Source organism: Musca autumnalis, unplaced genomic scaffold, assembly GCF_047663935.1.
Source record: "Musca autumnalis isolate F117 unplaced genomic scaffold, ASM4766393v1 scaffold_3, whole genome shotgun sequence".
Taxonomy (NCBI): domain Eukaryota; kingdom Metazoa; phylum Arthropoda; class Insecta; order Diptera; family Muscidae; genus Musca; species Musca autumnalis.
In genome coordinates this window covers 253,662,298-253,685,712 of record NW_027411866.1, presented here as the reverse complement: position 1 = coordinate 253,685,712, position 23,415 = coordinate 253,662,298, and the positions used below count along the sequence as shown (strand labels likewise).

The 23,415-nt window shown below is 36.0% G+C and overlaps 3 protein-coding genes across 3 annotated transcripts in view; 1 reads left to right on the top strand and 2 right to left on the bottom strand.

The window, feature by feature from the left end:
- The window catches only part of Bx (LIM domain-containing protein Beadex), a 213,615-nt gene that overhangs the window by 173,439 nt on the left and 16,761 nt on the right, over positions 1 to 23,415 (bottom strand). The gene's annotated exons all lie outside the window — the stretch shown is intronic.
- Positions 2,287 to 3,559, bottom strand: LOC141397392 (UV excision repair protein RAD23 homolog B-like). The gene is made up of 2 exons (XM_073973540.1): positions 2,481 to 3,559; positions 2,287 to 2,404 (listed from the first exon to the last, which is right to left on the bottom strand). Exon 1 carries the CDS (start codon positions 3,489 to 3,491, stop codon positions 2,568 to 2,570), a length of 924 nt encoding a protein of 307 aa, XP_073829641.1. The 5' UTR covers positions 3,492 to 3,559; the 3' UTR covers positions 2,287 to 2,404; positions 2,481 to 2,567.
- LOC141399365 (UV excision repair protein RAD23 homolog B-like) lies at positions 21,491 to 23,361 on the top strand. Its single transcript, XM_073977954.1, has one exon. It carries the CDS (start codon positions 21,945 to 21,947, stop codon positions 23,088 to 23,090), a length of 1,146 nt encoding a protein of 381 aa, XP_073834055.1. The 5' UTR covers positions 21,491 to 21,944; the 3' UTR covers positions 23,091 to 23,361.

Genomic DNA, 23,415 nt, shown 5'->3' with positions numbered 1-23,415 from the left:
TCGAGAATTTACTCGTTAATAAGTTTTCGACACGAGAAAAAAACGGCATGATAAGACTCGATCGAAATCACTGATCGAATGTTTCGAGAGTAACCGGTAATCGAACTATGTGTTCTTTGGGGAAAGTTATGAAGGTAGACGTCAAAAAATGTGTTTATTTCAAATCAAAAACTAAAAAACAAAATTATGAATGAAAAAATGTAAATATTTGTGGAATTTTTTGAACAATACATTGAATAATAATTTCGGAATGCAGTTGTGCTAAGAAAATATGAAAATTATTAATGTTTGCAAAATTGTTTTGTCATTCTTGTTACAGATTGCTAATACATCTACCTTAATAATTCTCTCTCAAAATAAATGAGAGAATTTGGTGGGTGTTTTGCATTAGCCTCTCTGAGAGAGTATTTCCTTTGGTAAACAACGGGGGATGAACTATTTAAAATGCACTTTATTAAAAGTTGTACACCTATAAAATAAAGCCTATTAATATTAAATAATTTTTTGTTTTGCAGAAATGCTTATTTTTTCAACTTATATTTTAACGACTGCAAACACTAATTTTTGGTTAATGATAGCATGCATATGTATTTATTTTAATTATAATTTTATCACAATTTCTTAAAACGACTGAAAAGGACTTTTCCCAATTTCTCTTATTTTGTGTAAAAAATGCTCACGATTATTTACTAATATCATTTTTCCTCTATAAACAGTCAATAAACAACAATTTTTTACATTTTAAACACAAATACAATAAGAAATCTTTCATTTTGTTTGTTTACGATAGGCCATTTGGCTACGAGAAATTACTCGCAAATTTATGCTCAATTTCTCGATAATTTTACTCGATAACGAATGTTGTCATCCCAACTTTGAGTACTCGGGTCGAAACAACTCGATGTCGAATCACGTAATTAGGCCCCTGGTTCAATTACAAGCTGCGAGGACGGCTTTTATATATCGGGAGTGGCGAGTTTCATACTTTGGACATGCGAAGGTTTTGTTTGTATTCAAAAGAATTTACTTGTAATTAAATTAAAATTACAAATGAAAAATTCGAGTTACAAATAATTCGAATTTCAAATGGAATGGAACGAATTACAAATGGAGTTCTCGTATTTCAATAAAAAAAATGGAATTCCTGTTTCGGTCAATCAGAAATTCTGTGCGAAATTAACTTGCGGATATGCTCTTTTTTGTTGGTGCCGTTAGGATTTCTTGGAGCTTTTAGCCCATTATCTCAGGAAGTACGGACTTGCAAGGGACCGCAAGGACAACCTTTCGAAAAAAACTTCCAAACGATGCGATAAAAGCTCCTAAACTTCACTTTTACCGAATTTTATGTGGGAGGTATCCGAGCTATCTGTGCACTCCGATATAGTCCATATTTGAACCCGATCAGTATCTGGAGGGAATAATACGATTGCTCCGTTCTAGATTTATTGTTCACGCCATTGTGGGGAAGGTTACCGAAGGAGTGGTCCGATATGTCCAATGTTCGAACTTTAACTAAGATTGGGCAAAATATAATCGGTTAATCCGTTCGATATTTATAGTGCCCACCAGCCAGCCAGACAGATGGACGGACATGGCTAAATCGACTCCAAATTGTCTGAAACAGATTTCGTCCAAAAATGCTTTGGGCTTAAATTCGGTAATTTCGATGGTCGTACCGAAGTGTATATACCCTCGTTAGCCTAAAAAAGGTGATGTAGTTAAAATACGTGGAGATTCTGGGATTAAATAAAAAATTATAAAAACCACAAAAGCTAGGAAAAACTGCACAATAAATTGTCCACGAATATATAAGCAAATAAACATATTTTATTGCTTTTCTGGAAGCATTTCTGTGGCCTTAGAGGATGGAGGCAAAATGAGAGTAAACGGACAGGTTAACGGCTAGATGAACTTAGTACTAGTGGAATGATAAAATGATTGAACCACTAATTTTATGTTGATACAAGTTAATATACTGTAAACATTATAATCTACCTTTAAATTTCACAATGTTGGCCAGTAGTTCGCACAAAAACGTATTACGGTTGAAATTCTTGAAAGGCTTTTTCAAGGATTGTGTTTAAAAACAATTTGCCTAGTTTGCCTTTACAATACCTTTCGTAGCATACTTATTAATCTATTGGTCTTACCTCCAATACAAATCAAATGATATTCATTTCATTTGACTTTGTTGCAGATTATCAACGTGCATGGATTACTCACACCACGTGTTTTGATCAAAAACATAGATTTTTTTTACCATTACTCGAAACACAACTGTAACAATTTTTGTACTTATTTCGATTTATTCGAATGAAAAACATTTAAATTCAAATGAAATGATGATATTTCACAATATCGCTTCCTCATGCTCCGGTTTTGTTTATATTCAATATAATCTCTACTGATATAAGAAATAGAAAAAGTAAAACAGAAAATTTACAATTATGTATAAATAAATTATGTTATGTGTATCATACAGCGGATGTTACAAATAAAAAAATATTCGCTTTTTGCTCCTTGTAACTTCAAAGGTAGATAGTATAAGGCACCCCACTCGCTACTCTTTACTCATCGTCATCATCTTCATCGTCGTCTTCATCATCGTCTGAACCATCTATCAGCATACTCAAAAATTCCTGTTGATTTTCACTGATCAGCTCGAGGAGGGCTGGATTTGTTTCACCAATTCTTTGGATAGCAGCATCTATTAATTCGGGATGCTGTTGTAGGGCACTACGTAAATTTTGAAATACCGGATCTCCACGGAATATTTCAAAAGGTGTCATAGAAAGATCAGCATCTGTGTCTGTGTAGCTATCACCTTCTGGTGTGGAAGGCGACGTGGGTATGCCTTCTATTAAATATTCAATTGCTCTTTCGGGATTGTTAAAACTGGCCTTTAAGGCACGACGAACATCATGTTCCACATAACCCATACTAACAATTTGTGCAACCATTGCCTCTGTTTCGGGATTTGTTGCTGCAGGAGTTGATGGTGTCGTTGTCACTGCTGCTGGTGCCGGTGTGGTGGGAGTTTTAAATTCCGTTTCTGAAGTTGGTGCTTTTGTTTCTTTTGGTGTTGTGGCAGCTTCTTCAGCAACTGGCTTCTTCTCTTCCTCTGTTTCCTTTTTGGGTGGCGTTGGCACCGGTAAAGGTTGCTTCAATATCATAATTACCAGAAATTTCTTCACATCAATTTTATACGAACTGATTTTATCTTCATTGTTGAGTATTTTACCGGCATAAATCAATTTCTGCAATTCTGGATTAACCCCCACGTCAGGGTACAAAGATAATTCTTTCTTTAGTTCGTAAACTGTTTTGTCCTCGTCGATTTCAACGACCAGGGACTTTTGGTTGAGTGTTTTTACTTGGAGTTTCATCTTAATGAATATAAAATAAAAATTATTTGGTTTTATTTCAACACCACCAACAGTTCGGTCGGCAAAATTTGGTTGATTTTGGAATAAATAACAATTAACTGACATGCATGTGAGAATCTGTCAAAACACGCACAAACACATGCTCACAATCACTCCGAAAATCGTTGACAGTTTGTTGTTAGTGATGTTGGAATGTGGACTGTTTTGCACGGGTACTCGTTTGTTTTAATTCGGAGTACACAAGATTGTTATACACTGTGAGAAATGGCATATAAATTACACAGGGTTAAAATGCAGAGGTAAATTAAGAGCATGTTTACATTATAGCTTTTTGTTAATTTGACCTTCTTTCTGAGCATTTATTAACAAAATCCAGTACAGTGGAAATGCACTGTAGTGATTTATTTCATATTTAAACCTAATTTACAGGGACGTCACTTATTTGATAATCATACAATTGAATTGACATATCAGTGGATTTAATAGATTTCTTATTTATTATTTATAAACTTTATGAATGAAACATTAGAGATTTTTGTCAGGTTAAGGATTTATTGGACGTATATGCAATGGGATATATATTTGAATCCCAATGGATTTATTAAATCCACTTGTGCATATACGTAATATAATAGCCTGTTTATATTACAGCTTTTGCCGGGTTAAGCCTGCTTTATGAGTATTTATTTGATTTACGCGCAATGGAATTGACATTTGAAACCATGTCCGGTTGTATGTAAACGCACTTTTACAAACAATTATATACTTCTTGATGCATATTCAAAATGCAAAATGTTATACTACGTTAAGATTTACGAAATTCACTAGAGCTTGAAATTCCACAACGTTTATCTACATCAAATAAAGTCTCGTGATAAATCCAGTGGATATATTTTGTGTATGGAATTGACATTTGAAATTTCGTAAATCGAAAAGTACTATAACGGACGATTGGTAGAAACATTTGGGACTGTGTGTCCTTTTTTTAACAAATCCAGTCAAATTGTTTGTTATTGAGAATAAATTGTATCAAAACGTAAACAAATATTTAGACATCTTGAAGAATTTTTGGGGAAACAGAGTTGTTGTTGTGCTACTTCCGTGACGTGGGGCTGGATTCTCGTTCTATGAAAATTTGAAATGAAAAATATTTTCTTTATATTTTTTTTCATTTGACAGTTTTTTCCTTTATAAAAGTTTTTATTTCACATTTTCATAGAAACAGAATTGAGCCCCTGGTTAATATATCTTGGTATAGTCTATAACGGCGTTTGCATTAGAGTTTTTTTTGCCGAGTTAACCTTATTTATGAGGATTTATTTGACATTTGCGCTATGTAATTGACATTTGAAACGGGGTGTAAAAGACGATTAGGGGTTTTTGTACAGATGTAAAATACAACACTGTAGTTGTGAATGATTTAAAATAAATCCAGTGAGAGATTTTGTTTTGGATGTAAAATCTGGATGAATTTGACCCGATTAACCAATTAAGTCCTCATAATGGGGGTTAATCGCACACTATAATGTTAACAAGCTATTATTTTGCTTGGATTTGTGAATACTAGTTGTGCTCCAGAACTAAAAAGTGTTTACACATTTATCCACTTTTGCACGTTTTTCCCGAAAAATGTGTTCCCTCCCGTACACCAAAAAAGTTTGCGGCTTCTGTTTTGCTGACACGCCGACCATGAAATTTGTTTAATTTTTTTTTTTTTTTTGGTGGTGGTGCCATTTTTCCGTTCCGAAATGATTTTTTGTATAAAGAATAAATCTCAGATTTTTATTTAAAGAATACGAAGAATGTATAATTTTATTTATGAGTTGAAGCAGTTCTCTTGAATTTAACTTTTTTCAAATTTACTACACACAAGGGATGTCGAACGGAACACGTTTTCAAAAATCCCGGAATTCGGGATTTCCAAATTCCTAAACCCGGGACTGCGGGATTTGTCAGGACTTGCCACCAAAAAAGAATTTTAAATTAAAAAAATTGAAATTTTGATAGAAAATCTACATAAGACAAGTAACTTAAAAAAATAAATTCCTCGAAAGACCTACGGACCAATGTGCGCTGACGGTGAATATGACGTCGCATCAATATAGTTAAACGTATCGAGATGCAACGATTGCGTTGGCTGGGCCATACCATAAGAATGAGCGATGATGATACGGGCCGTTTGACGGTGAGCGCAGGATTGGCAGGCCAAGAAATATATAGCGCAGAAAAGTGGATGAAGAAATAAAAAGCCGAGGTATTTCAGAAAGCGATCAAATAAACAGAAAGAAATGGAGATCTTTTGTTAGTTCGGTCTATGGAACAAATGTTCTGTAATTGGCCAGCTATGTAAGTAACATAAAATGTTCATCCTAAAAAATTTAAAAATATTTGTAGCAAATTTGATGAAACGAATGGCCTGCAAAATGCTTACTTCAAATAATGTTTTAGTAAAGCCACAGGGTCTCCGCTTCCGAGTGGTATTTTCAATGTCCAGAATTGTTTGATGCATCGGATCACTTTTACGCTTTAACGCTTAACTTTTACGGATGCTTTAACGCTTATAGGGCAGATCACTGTTCAGTTCTCTTTAATAGATTTTAAAATTTATTCTGGAAAACAATATTTCGTAATACTCTTTATAAGCATCCTTTAAGGAACATTCTTTCGAACACATATCTTTGTAGAAAAATTTACGAATTTTTAGAATTTGTTTATTAAAATTTATGTAAAATGAAACTCTATACGGCGGAATTGATAAATTATGTTTCTTCCAATCCATTTTCTTGACGTTTATTGTTCCATATATGAATGAAAACTCATTTAAAATAACTTGAAAAAATCCCAGGACTCCAAAGAAATCAATCCCGAAAAATCCCGGGGTTTCGGGATCGCCATTCCTACTACACACTTTCTTTGGCGACCGCCTAAAAGATTTGAGCTTTTCCTGAACTGTTCTCGTAACACTACGAAGCCGAAGGTCACACTAGAGTGGTTTCGTAAAACAAATTGAAAATGAAACAAACACTAGAATGAAATCATGAAATTGTTGCATTGAAGAACTCTATCTAAGTTCGCCTAAATTAACACAATTTTTTTCAAGAAACCACTCTACTTGGACCTGCGACTAAGCTCCGTTGAAAACTCTTCAGAAAAATAAAAATATTTAACGGAATTGACAACTTATATGAAATTTTTAATGTAAATGCTGCTATCTAAATTTGCAACAACAACCACTTTATAGAATTTTAAAGATATATTCCGTAATTTAATGTTTTTAATATAAATTTGACTGATATCGTTTCTACTTTCGCAAAAGAGCTATTTTTTCGAGGTTATAAGGTTAAAATCAGAAACCGGAGCCATGAAAACTTTTTCTTTTAAAAGTTCCCTTTTAAAAAACATGTCTCGTAGTAAAATGATAAATTACCCCAACTAGTATTCATTGTCCCAAAGAACTACTTGTTTTTTCTAACCTAAAAAAGAAAACACTTTTCTGTTGTTTTTCATTCAAAACACACGAAATAAATTACCACCACAAAACATAAAACATTCATTAATGGGATAGAGAACGGACATGAAGCACAAATATCCATCTGCTTACAATTTTAACGTATCACTCCTTGGGGAAATTCAAAAGAAAACCCTTTGACTGGAATTGGAATTGTTGTTGTACAAAGAACCAATGGAACACTACTTATTTATTTGTAAAATAGGTCCAACAAACACTGATTTATTGCTGTTGGTCACTTTTTTGGGTTAATGTCAGACGTGACTTACAAAGATTTGTGCTTTGTAAATGGCATAATTTAGATTTTGTTCAACAAAAGGATGCACGGGGAATAACTTAATTACCACATTACAGTTGGAGAGTACAATAATAGAGGAGCCTAATGTAATGAATAAAATTAAGAAATGATTAAAAAAATAAAAATCTCTGATTTTGGAATACATTGGAAAAAAACTCTTGTAGAAGCAGAGGAAAAACGGAAACTGAGAAATGTTATCGATACTTTTTTTAATCTTTAGTTTTAACTTTTAAACGGAAATCCAAGCCATTTTATAAAAAAGCACGTGTATTGTTTCCATTGTAAATCGGCAAACTAAGTGCGAAACGTGTGCTCGATAGAGATTTTTATCGTTATTGACTTTACAATGCGTCAACACCCATTATTAGAAGCTCATCGCCGTTTATTCATTAAATTCTTCAAAAACGGAACTCTGTGCATTGTTTGTTGTTGAGTAACTCGGTCACAGAGTCAGTCCTTTGGCATTAATATTGAATTGATTGGATTTCTTCTCAATGTTAACTTTTGAATTGTTGCTTTCGTGTAAATCATCCCCTGTTTGTCACAACTGAAATATGAACCCTTTTCTGTGGCATTGATACAGTTTTAAAATTTCACACCAATAAATATGAATTTTTCGTCAAACAATGGCAGCAATAGCCATGGGAGTCACCGTACAAATTAAAACTGCTACATTTCAATTGAAATTACGTCGAGGAGGAATTATAAGAACACTCAAAAATAAATGTTAATTCAAAGAAATAAAAAATAATCAGTCGACGACATCTAAATTTCCTCAGCCTATGAGTGTACCAAACTGCAATAACAGGGAGTGGTAGACCCAAGTGACGTAGCATTTTCATTGGTGACAATAGAAAATTTAGGACGTTTCCAGTCGACAATAGGGCTATGACTTTTTAAACTTTTTCTCAAAAATGATTTCCAGTAGCGAGAATATATTAACTTTTTAGCCCATTAATGAATAAAATAACTTTAATTAAATTCAGAAAGAGCATACGCGAAAACCCTGGAAACCACATTTATCTCAAAAAGTCAAAAATAGCGTATGGAACACTTAAGCATGACGCCGACGAAATGTATGTATTGCTCTGTTCCAGAACCTGCAGAAGCTTCTATTTTTTATAACGATAACATTTTTTCCTTTATGTTATCGAAAAAATGGTAAAAATTAGTAGACTCTTGCAGTACTGGAACAGACCATATGTTTTAGTAAATCAGAGTTGTATTTGCAGACAGTCTGTCTTGTGTAAACGCCCAGTAAGGAAAAAAGATTAAAAAGAAATAAAACAAATATTGAATTTATTCCCTCCTTTAGGTATGGATGGCGTAGCATTTTCATTGGTGACAAAATAAGTTTTGGAAGTTTCCAGTGGTTACAGAATAGGTACCCTGGCCCCCTATTCAGTCACTTATTAACAACTTTACTCATTGTTTATTTTACAACAATCTCATTTGTTTGTTTTGTAGTTGTTACAAAAACAAAAGAAATTTTAACAACTTTTCAATCGATAAAAGTTACAGAATAGGCCTACTGATTTCAAATTTTGGAAAGAGTTCACAACTATGTCCCATTTCAACACAATATTTCCTCGGCTGTAAGGCAACAGAAAATTCACATAAACATGTGACAATGGCCATTATAAAGGTCGCGTGTCTTGGTAATATCTGGTCAACCAAGATAAGCTGGCAAATAAGATTTGACTTTTTGGGGAATATTTCGAGCAAAAATTATCGTCTGATAATCGATTTATTACTGAGAAATACATTCTAACATACATACCAGCATGTGTGTACAACTCCATAAAGAGAATAATGAAATGATTAAATAAAATTAGTGTACGCACAAAAGAATTGAAGCTGCTCAACAATTTCAACCACTAACCATGGAAATCTGCATTACGAAAATATCACAATGTATTCCAGTACTATAAGCAAAACCTTGCCCTGTCACATACCACGGTAACCAATATACATGAATTTTATAATGATCAACAACCCCTAATTAATTCGAAACCTTTTTCACTTTCTCACTCTTCATGTATCCACCATAGTTACCCTTAAAACTAATGTTTTGGCGATGATGATGAACGACGCCCGGTTACTATTGTGTTACATTCGTGGTTTGTGAATGACAAACAAACTGTGAAACAATAAATTTAATGTCTAAATTCGGATTAAATACAGCAGCAGTTACTGGTTGACTCTTGTTGAAAATATCCGGTTTAAAAAGGTCTACTATTTGAATAGAAAAGAAAATCGTATGGTTTTTTATGAATGTTGGGGTATCCTTGTGGTCCACACACTCAAACAATATTGAGTCTATTTAATGCCGTAAATAAATATTTGCTGATAGACTTGTGATAAAAAATGCCGAATTTACCGAATAAAAAAGAGAAGATATTGCATTAAATGCAATGCTATAAATTAGAATATGAAAATTAAATAATGACATTAATTTTGCGAGAACATGAAATCAACATTCAAAGGCAGCTGGAAAATATTCTGAGCGAAGAATAAGCAGGCTTCAAACCAAATAGAAGCCATTGAAAGAGGCCGCTATGCTTCATAATAAAATTCGTACTGTAGCGAAAATTAAAGCTGCGAATTGGCAAAGAAAGCAATGCAATACATTGTTTTTGAAAAATATTTAATTCATTTCCGTTTTCGATCAGACAACAATTTTCTATAATAACCTGAGTTTGGTAGTATTTCGAATGAATTTTAATTCGAAAGCCATAAGCTTTTTCTATATAAAGTGTAAGGACATGTGGAATAGCCTACATGCTGTTTTTGCCAAGATGTCTGCATTAACCCTCCGTTGGACACCTGGGTCTGTACAGAGGCTTATATAGTGGTCACAACAACTCGTTTTCCCAAGCTAGTTTAATTATTTCGGTTTAGAAACATGGGTCGACCTACTCCTCTCGAAATCCGAAAATTGATAATAAGCCACTCCAATGATGGAAAGCGTCAACGAGAAATGTCTAACAACGTTCAAGTGCCTCGAGAAATTGTCCGAAACGTAATAAAAATACAAAAAATAAACAAACAAAATTTTTGACGAACGCTAGATTAAATTCTCCAGAACTAATGTGCCGTTTCCACGGTACGTCGTTCGTTCTCTATTCGTTGTTCGACCCATAACTACGAATAAATTACTTATTTCCCCACACAAAATTCTATGAACGAACGACGATTTTTCTACGTTGTTCGAGTAGAAATACTCTCTGAACGACGAATAAAAAAGTCCCATCCCTAATAAATGAGAGAATTTATCGAAAAAATTAATTATGACATGTCAATATTCAAAATTGAAAAATTTGTTGAAAACACAAAAATTTTTAGAAAAAAGAAAAAAGATGTATGAAAATTAATGAATTAAACATTTTATATAGATGCGGAAGGAAGAAGGATGTGTTTCCTTCTTAATTCCACACACATTTCTTGTCCATTAGTTCAAAATCGCGTAAAAAATCAGAAACAAAAAGGAAACAAATAACTGAAAGTCTGTATACACAAACATTGTTTTGACATGTTTCTCTCTCTTTAATTTTGAAAATAGAAACATGTATAAATAAATTGAAAATACAAAATTATTCAGAATTTATGGGAAAAATTAAGGAAAAGTGTGTAGTTAAATATAGAATATACATTTGAAGGAAAGACTATTGCTTTTCCTGTTCATTTAATGTATATTTTATGTGTGTTTCGGTTCAAATTTACGTGAAAACAAGGAAACAAAAATGAAAGAAATTTTGTTTATGTTTCTGTTAATTACGAATGGTGTCGTGGAAACGGGTTAATTCGTGTACGTCGTTCGACAGGCGAACAACGTAATTGAAACGCTCGTGTGAACATGACATAAGGGTTATGATTGAAAATCAGTTGAACATAAAGTGCAGTAACGAAACTGTACGCAGAGTTTTGGGTAGAGCTGGTTAAAATGGACGGGTAACCAGAAAAAACCTTTCGTTTTTGACAAAAATAGAAGAGTGCGATTACAATTTGCTCACACATATATAATGAAGGATATTTCGTTCTGGAATCATGATGATGATGATGAGAGTAAATTTAATATTTTTGGTTTGGACGGTAGGGTAAATATTTGGAGAAAGCGCTATTCTCGACTGGATCCCATTCATTTACAACCCACCGTTAACCATGTGGAGGCCATGTTATGGTGTGGGGTGCTTGTTCTGCAGCTGGGGTTGGAAAACTAAATTTAATCGAAGGAAAAATGGATAGAATACAATATTTAAACATTTTAAAAGCAAATCTTAAGCAAAGTGCTGAAAAATTATGGCCAAAGCACACTTTGTTGGTTGATAAATAATGGTTGCTCTCTAATTGTCCCCCGAGTCAATAAAACACCTCCAAAATCTCCAGATTTGAATATAATTGATAATGTGTGGCAAAAACTAGAGCAAGAAACACGAAAACATAACATTTCCAACAAAAAAGGATCATCCAGCAGGAATGGAATAGAACTACCAATTCTTTCACAAAAAGTTTGGTTGAATCTATACCATGTCGTTTAAAAAAGAGTAACAAAAATAAATAATAATAAGTAGGAACCATGGTTCAATTATTAGAAGGTTGGGCAGGTTCATGAAATTATAAAAAAACAACTCTGATGCCGGTTTGCTTATAACTTCAAAATGACTAATAACAAATGCAACAAGTTTTGTTTATTTGTCAATGTTTCTTTTGTTTTCATTTAATTTCAAATATTACTTTTTCATTTATTATACAACCAAAATGTGTCTCATCGAAATAATGTTTTTAGACCTTCAGTATATGTGGACGAAATCCGTATCAGACAATTTGGAGTCGAGTTAGCCATGCCCGGACGTCTGTCTGTCTGTCTGGAGCGCACGATAACTCTCGAACGAATAGACTGATGGTCCAAAATTTGCCCAAACATAGATCAATCCTCAAATTGCGTCAAATCGATGTCTTGGAACACGTTGTATTCTATATTATGATGGTACAGGATCAAGTCCATACGTCCTAAGAAAATTGCACGAAAGCTGCAAAAAAACTCCTACGGCCATCATGTGTAGTGGCTGGTGAGGACGACAACTCTCGAACCGAAAACTGCGTTGGTCCAAACTTTGCATATCATAACATATCTAGTTTGAAGATGGTGCTCTAACGATCCACTACATCCGGCCCCTCCCCCACAAAACTTCACCATTTTAGTTTAAGAACAATTTACAATTTGTGTTCAGGATGGAGATAGACATATCCCGTTTCTATATTTTTTTGTTATTATATTTTTTCATGTACTACCCTGTTGATAAACGCAAATTCTTAGTCTCTTCCAATTTGTCCATTTGTTCCAGTTCAGGGAAAAATCTTCACCCACATATTAACAGCCCAATTCGATCACAATGTTTCACTTCAAATCCTACATCATGATTATAGAGCACCACACCAAAATTGCCGCGATAGTCTTCATCAACTACACCGCCACCAACGCCATAATGTCCGTAAGGGCCTAACATGTACCTGGAGAAATCCATCCGTAAGATCCATCCATCTATCCATCAGTTCAAACTATCTGCAAAATATATAAATAGGTTAAAAATAAAACAGAAAACAATGATTTGGCCTTACCAATCAACTAGGAATCATTGGAGTGTCGTAAGGATTCTGGTATACTTCCAAGAAGTGTACATTTTAGGCACAATAACATTTCTTGTGTGTTTTACTTTTTCTTTTTTATTTGATTTTGAATTACTTTATTTTGTCAACCTTGTTAAAAATCAATGTATACAAACAAACAACTTCAAAACTGTTTTGACACAATAGGCGGACCACAAGAAAAAATTGTAATCAGCTGTTTGCTATGACCTACCTTGTAATGATTGTACCATGAGTAGGAACAATGTGTGACGTAGAGGATGGAAGATACCAAGCAACGGTCCTGACAGGTTTTAACATGGCAAAGCCCAGGATTTATCTTGGTCCCTCTTTCATCCCAAGTGGACACTGACCTCCCCGTGGTGTCACCTGGGGAACTGCCTTTAACACCCGTTAAAGGTAGTGAGCTAACATGTGCCGCGCGTTCACCCATAAGAACGTTAAAAACTTGGGTTTGGGCGTCGGCTTAGTAACCCTCCCCTAGAAAAAACAGCCTACTATGAAAAAACGAAAGAAAAGAAAAACAAACCCCTCTAAAGTTGACGAACCCCGCCAACGTTTCTGCACCTGGAATGTTCGCACTCTTTATAGAGAAGGTGCAGTCTTCGCATTGGCAGACGTACTTGAAAAGTACAAGGCCGATATTACTGCCATACAGGAAATACGATGTATTGGGAAAGCCGTCACAACAACACCTAAAGGTGACGCACTGTATTATAGCTGCCATGACGTAAAGCATGAGTTTGGTTGCGGATTCGTAGTTAGTCGGAGGCTAAAACATCTGGTATCAAGCTTCACCCCAGTGAATGAAAGACTTGCTGCAATTCGAATAAAAGCTAAATTCTTCAACATCAGCTTTATTTATTGAACAGATCAAAGATATATTTTACGAGCGCTTAGAAGAAGCATATGACCGTTGCCCTGCCCATGACATTAAAATCATTCTAGGCGATTTTAATGCCAAAATTGGAAAGGAGAATATCTTTGGCCCAACAGTCGGGAAATTCAGTCGCCATAGTGAAACATCTGACAATGGTATGAGGCTGATAGACTTTGCAGCTGCAAAAAACATGGTAGTTAGCAGTACCAGATTTAATCATCTCGATATTCATAAGGGCACTTGGCTGTTTCCAGATCAGAAAACAAGAAATCAAATTGATCATATTGTGATAGATGGAAGACATTCATCCAGCGTGTTGGATGTACGATCGTTCCGAGGCGCAAACATTGATTCGGACCACTACTTTGTTGCAGCAATGGTACGTACCCGTCTAAACGTTGCAAATAAAGCACGAACAGACACAACACGGAAGTTAGACGTCGGTAAGCTGCAATCACAACAGATAGCCACAGCATATTCCACTCAACTAGCCCAATTGCTTAATCAAAGCACTCCTCATTCCTCCATGCAAACAGCCGCAAAATCCTTACTTGGATACCAGAGGCCTCCACCAAGGAATCCATGGTATGATCAGGAGTGTCGTGCTGCCACCGCTACTTTACAATCCGTAGCAACGCGTAGCGCCCGAGAGAGATACAGGGAGAAAAGGAGAGAGGAGAAACGTCTTTTCCGCAGGAAAAAGAGAGATATGGAAAAGCGCGAGTGTGAAAAAATCCAGATGTACAGGAGCCAGAATGAAGTCCGATAATTCTACCAAAGAGTGAAACATCAAACAGATGGCTTTGGTACAGGCACATCCTCCTGTAGAGACCAGCAAGGTAATTTGGTAACTGATACAGATAGTGTACTCAGGATATGGAAAGAACATTTTTCAAATCTGTTGGTATCCAATAGCAGCGAAGACGTCGAAGATACCACAGTCCCAACCCCAGAAGATGGTATTGAATGTATACCGCCCAGCCAAGATGAGGTAAGGACATGAATAAATCGGCTGAAGAATTATAAGGCAGCAGGGGCCGATGGCTTACCAGCCGAGCTGTTCAAAACCGGAGGCGACACGCTGATAAGGTGTATTCATCAGCTAGTTAGCACCATCTGGCAGGAAGAACGAGTACCCGACGATTGGAACCTGAGTATCCTGTGCCCCGTCCACAAGAAGGGAGATAAGAATGTATGCTCTAACTATAGGGGCATAAGTCTACTCCCTATTGCCTACAAGATCGTGTCAGGGATATTGTGCGAACGACTAAAGCCTATGGTCAACGAGGTAGTTCGACCATACCGGCTTTAGACCTGGCAAGTCCACCATTGACCAGATATTTACCCTGCTGCAAATCCTGGAGAAGACCTAAGAGATGCAGATCGACACCTACCACCTTTTTGTCGATTATAAAGCAACCTTCGACAGCCCGCTCAAAGGTATTCCAAGCCATGTCTGAATTTGGTATCTCCGCAAAGCTCATCCGGCTTTGTAAAATGACTTTAACTGACACGAGGTCCTCAGCATTGGTGCTCGCTTCCTTACGGTAGCGTAAAAACAAACCACACGTATTCTCTCTTTATTTCTGATTTGCCATAGCTTAGCAATGGGGAGAGTGTTTTACCACTACTAATACACCAACTATTCTCAGCACCCCTGGTCCTCGCCGAAGTGTTTAGTACCAAAAGAGGTTTCAGACAAGGAGACAGCCTTTCGTGTGATCTCTTCAACATCCTGCTGGGAAAGCTTATACGAGAGGCAAACGTCAAAAGAAGTGGCACAATCTACACCAATAGTCACATTTTACTTGCTTATGCTGATGATATAGACATCATGGGCCGATCAGTAAAAGAAGTAACTGATACCTTTATAAAGGTCGAAGGAGAATCTGCTAAAGTGGGTCTGGCGGTAAACGGTGAGAAGACCAAGTTGATGGTGTCGACGCGCAATGCGTCCATTGAGATTGGACCAACTGTTGAAGTTGGTTCCTATAATTTTGAGGTAGTAAAAGACTTCGTATACCTCAGCACCGCCGTAAACACAACAAACGACATCAGTTGTGAAATAAAAAGAAGAATTGTATTGGCCAGCGGATGCTACTTTGGCTTAAGTAAGCACTTTAAAAACAAAGCCACAACTCGTCAAACAAAAATAACGCTCTACAAAACACTGATACTACCCGTGCTGATGTATGGCTCCGAAGCTTGGGTACTTGCGCAAGCAGACATGGCAGTGCTTGGTGTGTTTGAGAGAAAAATTCTTCGAAAGATCTACGGACCAATCTGCGTTGACGGTGAATATCGACGTCGCATGAACCACGAGCTGTATCTGCTATACAACGACATCAATATTGTTAAACGTATCGAGATGCAGCGATTGCGTTGGCTAGACCATATCGTAAGAATGAGCGAGGATGAACTCGCTAAAAAGGCGTATAAATACGGACCGCTTGTCGGTGCATGCAGATTTGGCAGGCCAAGGAATAGATGGTGCAAACAAGTGGATGATGAGATGAAAAGGCGCGGTATTCCAGAGTGCGAAGCAACAAATAGAGAGGAATGGAGATCTTTTCTTAGTTCGGCCTATGGAACAAATGTTCTGTAATGGGCCAGCTAAGTAAGTAAGTAGGAACAATAAAATTAGCTATTTCACTCTTTTACCATTAAAAAAGTACGAGAACTAAGCTTATTTGTTTTAATTCCGATATCACATCAATAGAGCAGTTCGTTTTGTGTGTCATTAATTTAATGGATACATCTTTTGATGTTAGAGTTACAAGACGTTTAAATTCCTTGTCAAGTGATTTACAGAATTTTAGCGACTCTCCAACTTCATTCTCAGTAAAAAACTTCTTGGGCACCTAAACTTATTGCGCTATTTCTTATACATATTTCTATTTATTGCCTTCTGATGAACGTAATGTGCCGTTTCCACGGTACGTCGTTCGTTCTCTATTCGTTGTTCGACCCATAACTACGAATAAGTTACTTATTTCCCCATACAAAAGTCTACGTTGTTCGAGTAAAGATACTCTCCGAACGATGAATATGGCCCATCCCCAAACAGATGAGAGAATTTATCGAAAAAATAAATTATGACATGTCTAAATTCAAAAATTAAAATTTTTTTGAAAAGACATTTTCAAAAAAAAAGCACTTTAATGAAAAGTAATGAACTAAACCTTTTATATAGATGCAGAAGGAAGAATGTGGTGTTTCATTCCTAATCCAACACACGAGTAAAAAATTAGAAACAAAAACGGAACCAATAACTGAAAATCTGTATACAGAAATATTGTTTTGAAAAAGAAAAAAAGAATGTATTGAAAATACCAAATTTTTCTGTTCAATTTAATGTTATGTGCGTTTTTGTTCAAATTTCCCTAAAAACAGGAAACAAGAAGTAACTAGGCGTTTACACCAGCCAATTTGTCTTCAAATACAACTCTGATTTACTAACACATACATACATTATGATACATTGTGATTTGAGTTTCTTTGTATTTTAAATCACAATAATGTTTTTGACAACAAACATAACAATCAGGTGGGCTTAATGTCCAACTGTATAAAGTGTGCATGTTACTAACCAGCAAAAAATAGTGGAAGTTGTGCATGAGAAGTTATGATTTCACAACATCCTTTGATGCAGTCCACACGGAGTTATGAAAAATGCAATCCGTTGAATACAATTTATAAGCAGTTGCTTTAGAGATACCTTAAAAACAGTTGGTTGATCCCTACCCGCCTCTGGCGAAATAATTTCTACCACAAATAAAATAGAGTCTATACATTTTTAAGAATTTGTTATAAAATAAATAAATAAAAACTTAAGTTGCGAAAATTATTTGTGTTAATTCACGAGACGGAAATTTTTAATGGAGTTGAGTTGGATGATGAAGCAAAATCAGATGCGCTTGGATTAAATGGAGGACGAAGGATGTAAGCTCAAATGTGATTGAATTTAATGCAACCTTTTTTTTAATTTGAGTTTATTTAATAAAGTTCTTTGTATTCATGTTTTACAAAAATAATAAATGCATTTTATTTATTCTGGGATATTTCGCAATGGCTTACATTTTTACTGCATCATTAGATTGATTAAAAACACAATCCGAAGAGTACATTTAAATTCAATTCAAAACACTAAATCAAAAGCTGTGATTTGGATCGAAAATGGATCTCTCTTGTAAAATTCATAGAAAACAAGTAAAAAAGTATCAATCGGCTTTGCCGACAGAGATATACCCTCAGCCTGTGTATATTGAAACAATTTTTTTCCAAAATACGTATGTGTTTGGGGGGTTTTAAAAATGTTGGGCGTTTGAACCGACAAAAATTTTGATTAGGATTAAAGATCAAAAGTTTTGCGGAAGAGATACTAAAAGGAATGGATCGACATTGACCGTTATGGAAGTGGATCTCCAGCCACAACATATGGTGCCATAGGGGATTTTTACACTCTTCGGACTGTTTGCTCAAGAAGTATGGATTTGCCCCTAAAAAACTTTTACCATCGTAATTGAGGCAGCGAATGCAAGTTGCTTCAACAAAAAATCAAACTGATTCGATATCAGGTCTTAAAGTGAACTTATCCGAAATTTTGTGTGGGGGGTACCGGATGGAGTAGACAAATATAGTCCATATTTGAACCTGATCTATATCTGGTAGATATATTAGGATGTGTAAAGTATGGAACAATTCGAACACTACCTTCAAGAGTTACCGTACGAACAATTTTTCCGAACATTTTTGAACTTTTGTGGGGGAGGTACCTGAAGGAGTGGACCGATATGGCTTATCTTCGAACCTAAACTATGTTTGGACAAAATATTACTAAGGCCAAATTTTGGACAGAATCGGCAGATCCGTTCGAGAGTTATCTTGCGCTCCAACCACCTCACATGGTGTCATAGGGGTTTTTTGCAACTTTCAGGCTATTTTCTCAGGAAGTATGGAGTTGCCCCTGATGAAACTTGTACAGTCGTATAGAGGGCCGTGAATAAAAGTTGCTAAAACAAAAATCAAAGAGATGGCCCTAAACTGAACTTTTCCGAAATTTTGTGTGGGAGGTACCCGAAGGAGTGGACCTATTGAGACCATATTGGAACCTCATATTACTCTGGTAGAATGTTTACGCTATACAAAGTATGGACCAAATCGGTCACTCCCTTCAAGAGTTATCATGCGCACAAACTTTCCGAACATTTTCGAACTTTTGTGGGGGAGGTACCGGAAGGAGTGGACCGATGTAGCTCATCTTCGAACTTAAACTAAGTTTGGGCAAAATATTACGAAAGCCAAAATTTGAACCGAATCGGTTTATCCGTTCGAGAGTTATCGTGCGCTCCAGCCAGCAGGACAGACCGACAGACGGACGGACATGGCTAGATCGACTCCAAATTGTCTGAAACACATTTCGTCCAAACATACTTGGGGTCTAAAACCATTATTTCGATGAGGCACATTTTCATCGTATCAAAGTGTATATACCCTCCTTAGCCTAAAGGCTGAGGGTATAAAGATGTACACCAACGGCATTTGTGCTGTACACTTGTAGTGATTCAACTGCATCTGCGGATGTAAACTTTTTATTTATATAAAGCTTTTAATTTAAACATGGCCATAATGTAATATATCCTCATGAATTGTAGTTGCACGAAATCTTCGCTTTGCTACTACTAAAATACAACCCCGCAAATTAACGTACGTAACTTGGCACAAACGCCTGTTAGACTATATATTTATAACATATGCATTATCTCGATTTATTTTACATATATTGTATAAAAATGACAATTTTAATCCATAGGTAACGTTACCGGGTTTAAAACGGCCGTGTTACTTATACCAAGGATTTTGCCATGTTGATCGTTACCAATGTGTTAAAAATTGTAAAACACTTATATGTGGCAATGTTTTTTCGAAAACATGAATGAAAATCATCAATGTTACCACATGTTTTCAAAATGTACACGCCTCGGTAAATGACACGTAGAAATTACCAAACGCGTAGGTAAAGATAACTAATAGGTAGCTACCTACCCTGTTACGTAGGGCTAGAAATTACGGGCATAAATCGACTAGACTTGCCAGCTATACTCTTATGTTACACGCTGAAACTTTCATACGAAACTTTCCCATTATTTTGGCGTTCTTAGGTCGAGTTAATTTCATAAAATTACTTTTGTATAGAACTCGATCTATGAACGCCAAAATAATAGGAAAGTTTCGTATGAAACTCTTATGTTACACGCTAAAACTTTCATACGAAACTTTCCCATTATTTTGGCGTTCATAGATCGAGTTCCCTACAAAAGTAATTTTCAAAGACGTATAGCAATAAAGACCCGAACAAATGCATTTTCCAAAAACATATGCTAATAGTTCCACATTTTGGTTGCAGATGGCTACACAACTCACTGGAATTGATAACAGCAATGTCAATCGTTTTTGATTCCCATTTCTCGCGGCAGAAAACATTAACGTCGTGTTTTGTGGCTGAAATTTATTTCTTTTCTTTTTTTATTGTTCATTCAATGAAAAAATCAAAAGCGAATGCCGTCAAACTTGAGTTTTAATGTTTTTCTTGTCAATATTCCAATGAGTAACAGTTTTCATTTAACAGAATGTTGCTATGATGTCGTAACAACAGAGGTTAACCCCCTCTACAGTTAATTTTTCACAATTGACTTTTCCTATCTTATAATATTGACATCTTTGTAATTTTATGAAATTGCTGTAATGGGGAACTCAACCTAAGTCCCGGTCCACACTAGAGCGATTTCATTGAAAAAATTGCATGAAATTATGCGTCTCTAGATCGACGGAATTCGATTTAAGAACACCTAATTTCATGAAATTTTTTTATGAAATTCACGCTAGTGTGGACCGGGACTAAGAACGCCAAAATAATGGGAAAGTTTCGTATGAAAGTTTTAGCGTGTAACATAAGAGAAAGTTTTAGCGTGTAACATAAGAGTAAGCAATGGAATTGACAGCTGAAATCGAGTGGATTTCATAAATGTAAACTTAGACCATGTTTATATTATAGCCTTTTGCAGGGTTAACCTTCTTAATAAGGATTTATTTGACGGATACTCAAAGGAATTGATATGTAAACGTACTATTACTTACTATTACATAAAGAAAAATTGTTATCGTAGTCCCATGCCTAAATACGTCCCTATTCCCAAAGCGTGTGTGGTGATAGATGTATTCTCAGTACATGTATTCTTATGAATGCTACCGAAATACGTCGAGCGTATGATATTTAAAGTTGAAAAATTTCAACTTTGACAGAATGTACGATATGTTATCGTATATATTTATTTACTCTAGTTCACCTGACCTCCTGAAAATAACCCCATCATATGATCACTTGTTTCCAATGATACCCTTTTTTATTCAGGGTTTTGTACCCGGACTTTCGGCTCCAATAACCGGGTCCGTCCCTCAAGAAAATTATACATTCCCGTGATCAGCGCAACAATATCTACCTTTGGAAAACATTTGAAAAAATTGTAGAGTTTTTACTAATCTAGTGTTAAGCCTTTATATCAATTTTTGAATGTAAACGTGGCCTTAATATACCCCTCACGCCATTGAAACGAATACTCAGGTAATTTAGTTCATTTTTCCCAATGTAGCTACACGAAATCTTCGCTTTGCGACTAACTAAAATACAACCCTACAGTACGTAACGTACGTAACGTAAATTTTACTCCGAATGTCAAAATCCAAGTGAAATGGTTACCAACTACTTTGCATTACGAATGAAGAAGAATGAAGGAATAGGAAGACAGTGAAATTTTTACGAATGAAGGAATAGGAGAACAGTGAAATTTTTGCGAGAATATAAATGGTTACTCTTCTACTCTTCTAGTGTTGCAAAAATACCCAAATACCCGTTGATGCCAAACAAATAGAATTTGTCAAAAACATATGTTCATTGAAACAATTGCTGACACATCGTCCCTATTTCTGCCGTCATATATTTTTGTGTGTGCAAAGCGAAAAAATTCTTTCGAATAGCAAAAGCAGAAAAAGTATAGCAAGAAGAAAAATATTAATTGCAATTTTGGGCAACACATACTTGTCCAACAACAATAATAACACCACAAGAAAATAACGAATTTAAACTCTCTGAGAGTCACACAAGTTGTGCCGCAACCAAACACCACGAAAAAGAAGAAATAAATTATTGCCCAGTTTATTTAAATAATCATGAAATTAACCATCAAAACACTTGACCAGAAGACATTCTATGTGGAATTCGATGAAACGAAAACCGTATGGGACTTGAAGGCACAAATTGTGCCCGAAGTTGGTGTACAACCGGAATTGCAAGTTGTCGTGTATGCCGGACGTGTGTTGGACAATGATCAAGTTTTGAAAACGTATAGTATTGATGAACGTAAATTTTTGGTGGTGATGGCCAAGAAAGTGCCACAACCAGCCGCGGCAGCTAGCAAGGAAGCAGAGAAGGAAACTACTAAACCGGCAGAAAAACCTAGTGAACAAAGTGCCAGTGTTGCAGCAACAACAACCCCAGCTGCGGCTGCTGCCACACAACCAAAGACTGAAGAAAAACCTAAAGAAAAGGAAACCACACCAGCAGCGGCTACCACAACTACCAGCAGCACATCTACTACGACTGCGGCCAGTGAAAGCACTCCAACCCGAGAGTCATCTAGTGCAGCAGCCAGCAATATTTTGGGGGTTATGGATGTGTCACCAACTGCTGCTGCCAATGAATCAATGGTTCGTGAAATAATGAGCATGGGTTACCCTGAATCTGATGTTCGTCGTGCTCTTTTGGCCAGTTTCAATAATCCCGATAGGGCAATTGAATATTTGATTGAAGGCATTCCCGACATACCAGACATCATGGGCACCACACCACCCTCTATACCCACAGTAAATCCCCCCGCTGCCGGTGGTGCTGGTTCGGGTGGAGCTAACCCCTTGAATTTCTTACGCGAAGATCCTCGTTTCAATCAAATGCGCCGCGTCATACGTCAACGTCCGGAACTATTGAGCAGTGTTTTGGCCCGCATTGGTGAAACCAATCCAGCTTTATTGGCCGTCATAAGAGAAAATCAAGATGAATTTGTAGCCATGCTCAATGAGGAGGTTAGTGGTGGTGGCAGCGGAAGTGGCGGTGACTCTGGTGATGTTCTTGGTGGTGGTCTTGGTTCTGAATCTAGGGAAGATGTTGTGGAAATTGTCTTAACTGAGGAGGAAAAACAAGCTGTGGATCGTCTGGTTGCCTTAGGATTTCCCCGAGAAATTGTCCTACAGGCCTATATTGCCTGCGAAAAGAACGAAGAACAAACAGCCGATTTCTTGTGTCGACATATGGAAGATTAAACGACAAAGACGAAGAAAACAAGCTGGAGTGATGATGACGACGTTGAGAACAGTAAACATAAAGAAGTACATGGAACACATGAATAGATGTCAAAAGAGGAGAGGAAAATGCATTAATTTATAATAATAATCCATATTCTTACATTTGTTGTAAACTCTTAGAATATAGATCAAAAGAAAATGTTTGAACACAATATTAAATATAAAAAAACAACCGAAAAATTCTTAATAATTCTCGAGATTAATAATAAAAAATATACGAAGGAAAGTATTTGCAGAGTTGTTTTTTTTTTTCATTTCATTTACCCCTTAGTGGGGAAGGACT

Coding starts and splice junctions, on each gene's coding strand:
- LOC141399365 (XM_073977954.1), top strand. CDS start 21,945: ATGAAATTAACCATCAAAACACTTGACCAGAAGACATTCTATGTGGAA.
- LOC141397392 (XM_073973540.1), bottom strand. CDS start 3,491: ATGTCAGTTAATTGTTATTTATTCCAAAATCAACCAAATTTTGCCGAC.